Source organism: Centruroides sculpturatus, unplaced genomic scaffold, assembly GCF_000671375.1.
Source record: "Centruroides sculpturatus isolate CEXI.00-Female unplaced genomic scaffold, Cexi_2.0 scaffold1436, whole genome shotgun sequence".
NCBI classification, from domain to species: Eukaryota; Metazoa; Arthropoda; class Arachnida; order Scorpiones; family Buthidae; genus Centruroides; species Centruroides sculpturatus.
The window spans coordinates 81,788-88,167 of NW_019385730.1; the positions used below are offsets into that span (position 1 = coordinate 81,788).

The 6,380-nt window shown below is 29.6% G+C and overlaps 1 protein-coding gene across 1 annotated transcript; it reads left to right on the plus strand.

The window, feature by feature from the left end:
* The first annotated feature begins 254 nt into the window (after positions 1–254).
* LOC111641602 lies at positions 255–6,114 on the plus strand. The gene is made up of 5 exons (XM_023387786.1): positions 255–348; positions 2,981–3,269; positions 3,423–3,492; positions 3,986–4,042; positions 5,369–6,114. Exons 2-5 carry the CDS (start codon positions 2,985–2,987, stop codon positions 6,112–6,114), a joined length of 1,158 nt encoding a protein of 385 aa, XP_023243554.1. The 5' UTR covers positions 255–348; positions 2,981–2,984.
* The last annotated feature ends 266 nt before the right edge of the window (positions 6,115–6,380 follow it).

Below are 6,380 nucleotides of genomic sequence, written 5' to 3' on the forward strand. Positions count from 1 at the left end.
CGTACTTATGATCAAAAGTATTATAACATTTAATTTGATTAAGCTTTGGAGGCAATACTTCATACAACCACATTTCCGTTAGTTAAGTGAAAAGTAAATATTAATAAGACGAGTCGTCCCGAGAAAGAAAGTTAAACTCATCTTAATTAAGTTGAGGAAGAATGTTGCTCTGATAATTATTCACTTTAAAATACTAACAATTACACGCGGAATTTGTTCCAGCAGCACAGTTTTTAGTTTCATCTGCACGTCACGCAAGAAGTTTTGGTGTTAAGTGTTTAAATTTTACACCCATTTTGTTTTTCATTTCCTTTTGCAGCAATTATCTGGAGATTGCAGTTTGTACAGGTATTTAATTTTATATATCACGGAGTCTAATTTATCGTGTAATTTTACCTCAGATTTCTCGGCATTTGTCCACAAATCCCTGTGAACAGCAAATGTAGGATCCTTGAGCAAATTTAAAAGCAAATTTACAAGGATCCTTGAGTTTCTAGAAAAAAAAGTAGCATGTTACATTGTAAAAATTTATAAATATATTTCTTGTAATATTTATCTTTAATAATATTAGTAGTGTACTTATAGTGAGTTGCAAAATAGTACTGTATTTACGTAAAACTAGGCACAGATCGTTTTATGTCCGAACTCTAAAAGAGAAGAGCGATCATCTACGACTGCTACAAAAAAGAATTTTTAAAGAAATAATGCGCACGCTTTGGCTACTATTCTTGAATGTCGAAAACGAAATTTTGGATCCTCGACGAATGCAGCAAAACCTTGAAATTTTGCGTGTTCAGCCTAGCCTTCCTCTGTGGACCATCATCACCGATCGCGCAGTTCTACAAATGTCCGGTAACGGGTGCAGCGACGTTGTTTTCTTTGGTTCCAAATACAGAATAGGCAACACAGTCTGTTCGTTCTGTCGGGTTTATGGCACAGATGCCGTTATTACGCACCAAGAACTAGCCGATAGTGATTTACACATTACGTAATCTGCGTCAGTCCCTAATGTTACTAAACAAACAAGTGTTTTCAGAGTACTTTAGTTAAGTGTTTGTTATTTATAAAATTCAATTCCAGAATTCTAAATTAGTAAAAACTGAACGCTAAACTTTCAGTTATTTTAAGTTACAACAAATATTTTTAATATAAAAAATTGGATTAAAAGTGGAAATTTATATATTTTGAAGGTACTGTACACGCGACTCCCCTTATCTCGCCACCTTCTATCGATCAAAATTTAACAGCATCAATCCTCTAATACGGATACCTCTTTGAAAAAATTTCAGAAAATTTTGACGAAAAGCGCAGGAGTTATTAAGCTTTAAACAGGGTGAACAAAATCTGAATTGATATAAAATTCAATTCATACAAAATATTTTTACAGTAAAATCGTTCTCTAATATAGCGCAGTAAACAGACTTATTCGTTGAGTTACTGCCGACAAGCTTATTCTTTTATGACGTCATTTAATAATATTTGTGAATAAGACAATTGTAAATTGTACTGTAATGTGCTATAAGATGCAATAAACGTGAACTGCCAGAAAATAGATTTTTCGTGGTGTTTTAGTGTTGCTTATGAAAATTGTTTGGGGTTATTTGGATGGACAGAGTACCGTACAATAAATATTTCAATTTTTCTTCTAAAAAATAGTGGTAAAGCTTGCATATCCCAACTTTGATGCTTTGAAGTATCGCGTTGGCGTAAACATATAAACCAAAGCAAGTTCGTTAAAGTAATACTTTATTATTAAAATAATACACAGTACGTACAGTACATTCAATAGGATCAGACCTAATGACGATTTTTTTTCGATCTTAGTATTTACAATTTTTTTAAAACTTATCTCTATTCTCAAAATTAAGCATTTTGTCATTTTTATAATAGTTAAAAACGTAAAATATAGTAACATATGGCGTCACCAAAGCTTTTAACTTAGCCGGAAAAGTTAAACAACTGATTTGCTGGATTTCCTTTTTATTTCTTTTAAAATTCGCGTGGTGTTGTAATATTCTTTTTTATTAAAATTATGCCTATTATTTAAAAAATACCACAAGATGATTTTAGTATACATTTATGAACTCTAAAAACATATATTGGGAACAATTCCAAGTAAAGCCATTTAAAACTGCTTTGATGAAAGACGGTTAGGCTATTTTCACTTTAAACAATAAATTAATAGAAATATTAAAATTTCGAAGAAAAATACAAATAAATTAATATGTTAGATATTTTACATTCGAAAAATAAATCTAAATTACACGTAAATAGAAAATATTATTTAAAAATGATAGCATTCTTGAAATTATAATAAATTAAAATTAATTATAACATTTAATTTGATTAAGCTTTGGAGGCAATACTTCATACAACCANGGTTGGTCGGATAATTGAAAAGTCGGATAACCGAAAAGTATGAAAAAATCCATTATTAGTGTAGTATATTATTATATCCCATGTAATTAGTATATTAGTATATCGCTATTAACCTACTTCGCGTTGAATTTTCATCGATGTTAAGCCTAACAAAAATTTTTTTAAAATAATAATCGTCGCTATTGTATCGTTAAAAATTATAAAATTAAGCCTCGTTTAAATACTGGCTCCCTTTCATGGTCGAATGAGTGTTGCCAGCTAAGACACGTAAAAATAATATTAAAGTAGCCAAGACATAGCCAAATATTGTAGCGCCACATCACTAACGAACATTTGAAATTTGCCGACTAGAACGGTCGGTTAACCGAGGTGTCAGTTAATCGGGAGTCGGATAATCGAGGCTCTACTGTATAAAACTTTTAGTTGTAAAAAGTGAGCAATACCTAGACATTTTTTCGTGTAGAAACTTCAATGGCTTTAAATTTTATCTCAGGAAATTTACATATAATTTTATCTTTATATTTAATTTTTTTTTCAGAAATATATTTAATAATAAAACTTTTTGTAAAAGAATGATATTTGTACCTTATCACGATAATAGCATTATGAAGAATAGTAATGAAAAAGACCATCGAATACATATAAAGATACTCTATCTTCTGAACCTGCTGCTCTTTTTGGTTGTCCTGGTGTTCGTCATCGTTTATTCATCTCAAAATTCTAATATTCGAATGGCTTCACCCGATATAGAACAGCGCTATATCAAACCTGAAAATATCAATTACGACATTACTCGTCATCGAGTTAAAAAAAGAGAAATTTCTCCTAAAACTGAATGCGCAGAGAAAGACGAAGATGTCGTAATGTTAAACGGAAAATGCAGTATAAAGGTAAGTCTGTAGTAAATTATACTCTAAATCATTACAGTTCAATGTCACTCCAAAATAAAGTGAAATAAGAAATTACTGAAAATATAAGTAATTGCAACGTAAGAAAAGGGTTGTTATTTCTTTATTTACTTACATTTTTGACTAATATTGTAGAAATCTGACCTTTGCGAGTATTGTCTTAGTGCGGAAGACATTTGTAAAAGGAACGCAACAGAAAAAAAAGGTACAGTACAATATATAGGCCTACATATATACTGTATTATTACATATTAGATATACAATTAATTAAACGTATAGAAATTTATAAATAAAATAATTAAGTACACTGAAATTAGAATGTTTATAGATTTAAAAAAATATTCTGAAAATTAATTCTTCTTGCTTTGTTCAAAGAAACTTGAAGACAGAAAAAGTGAAAGAACAAAAAATTTTGGATTTTCTTATTTTACTGTTCTCTTTGTTTTCCTTGTTAACGTTCATTTGTCGTATATTAAAAAGGAAAGATAAAGAAAATACTAAATTAACCAACCTTTCCTACTAAATATTCGTGAAATTTTTAAATTAAATTTGGAGTTCCAATTTACATGGGTTTATTTTGCGGTATTTTAATACATTTTGTTATAGCTTATAATTTTATTTTCATCGATTAATTTTCTAAAATACTGATATTAGGGAATAACAAATTTCTTATACATTATGAAACCTTTTTTTGACAGGCGAACAGGAGGAAGAAAAAAATGATTCTGAAGAAAAGGAAAAAGAAGAAAGTAGATGTATGAAATATCGTTATTATATAATACAGTATATATATATTTTTTTTTTTTCGTTTGCTTATTTGATAAATTTATTATTTTGTATACATCTAATAAGATTTAGTAGAGTACATTAAGTGTATGGTTTGGTATTTAAGTATGGTACCAGAAGAGTGTCACGTTTTCATTGTTCAGGAAAAAAAGTGATGAAGAAAAAATTTTACTTTACTTGTTGTTATATACAACAAGTCAATCGCGCATGTTTGTGTAGGTGAGTTAATGTATATTGGCGTCTATTTCGTTTATTATTTCAGAATAGAATAATCATTAAGAATCTAAATTTGGAATGGAAGCTTGAGTATAAAAAGGATTGACGTTGTTAAATATTAGACGTTAAAAGTCAAGGAATTGAGAGAAAGAAAAAAGGTCATATACTGTATCATATCTCGAGAGAGATCGAAATTGAAGATTTGACTCGTCATTAGAATTTACAAGATTTTGTTTATAAAACTTGTCACAATACTGAAAATTAAGCTTATTTACATTTCATAATTATTGATAATATAAAATTTTTAAGTATAAAATGGTACCACGAACTATTTTATTTATTATGATTAATAATATAAAAGTTATTTTTTAAATAAAATCTCGTAACACCAAGGTAAGTTAGGAAACTCGTTGCTAGATTTTTTAAACCGACGTTGACATACATCGCATGATCTACGTCAACGTCGGTAGAATGATGCTCGACGTTCCAAACGCCATTGTCAAACTTCTAGTCTTACAGGATGGCGGCGCTGAACGTCGCACGTACTGTACAGTACGTTTTCGCGTTGATAACGTCGGCTGCAACCACGCTATTCTAATTGATTAATTAGAGACAGCAGTTTATATAATCTACCATAATCAAATTAAATATCAATGTAAGTGGTTAGACAGTAAGTAAATACATCGCAAGATTAAGTATTCTTTCAATATAAAGTTTTTATAGATTTCACACTTTACAAGACCAAAATTATTAATGAATGTATGAAAATTATGGAACTTTTCAGCAATATTTTTATATGTGGAGACATTCATTCTATCAGTTTCGGTGACTAATTAAATATCAAGCGAGAAAAACGGAGAACACAGACACTTTTCATATTTTCAGTGGAGTCATTCTTAATGAATATTTTATTCGTTATCGGCCTTTACAATTTTTAAGAATCTTATTTCTAACCTCAAGGTTTTGGCTTTTTAAAATAATTAAAGTGGCATCATATTATGGTTAAAGCTGATTAAAGCCTTCCAAATCTGAATTTTTTTCTATAGACATAAAAATTAATTTGATATTTCTATTTTCAGATTGCATTCTTGACAAGATTACAGATTACCAGATTATTCCATTTCCAATATATAATGGGATCGAAAGACTAGCTGTTGCACAATTTGAAGAGGACTCTGAAGGAAATCTGGACATTTGGCTGAAGGAATTTGGAAATCCTGCTTTAAAAGAATACAGATTAAATAAAAACGGAAGTTATGAAATTCTCAAGGAAATTTATTTCTCTCACTCACGGACAGATTGGGGAATTGTATACAATGGAAGTTATTACTGTCGATATGATTACAAACGCAAAATTTTCAAATACAACCTCCAGACTTCGGAATTCAAAATAGGAGATGAAATTAATGATGTTCCAGGACTTGATTACATGTATCTCTTTGTAGACAAGGAGAGTATTTGGGTATTTAGCTTAACAAGTTATCATGTTGACGATAGTGACGATGTGCTTCAAATCGATCCAGAGAGTTTAGAAATTTTGTCTAAACAAAAAGTTGTTCTTGGAAATTGCATGCTGGAATATATATTCGTTGCTTATGGCAAAGTTTATTGCTTGAGTGGTGTGGGAGGTCGAGAAATTTTTTTGTTGTGGGATATGACCAAAAAGGAAAAGCGAAACGTCACTATAAATATTAATAGAAAAGAACCACTTAATGCTTTTAATCTGTTCTACAGTTTTAAAGAACAACATCTTTATGTACTTCACAGATTCTCAGAATCCTTGAATTATGCACTTCATAGATACAAATTACACTTTAGTTGTTAATCTGAGGAGTGAAAAGTTGTCTGGAGATGTGTGTTAATTTGTTTCATTATACACTTTTCCATATGAAATCGTTCCAATTGATTGATTCAATGTACTTTGAAATTTTCATTTCTAATATATTCTCTGTATGAAATTTCAATAAATATTTTATCTTTTCTCGTTTGTTAGAATTGAGAGGCTTTGAATAAAGCCAAGTAAATGTCCTGCGTTTAGAATATACATTAAAGTAAAAAAAATTACATAAAACGATGAACCTGAAAAATTAA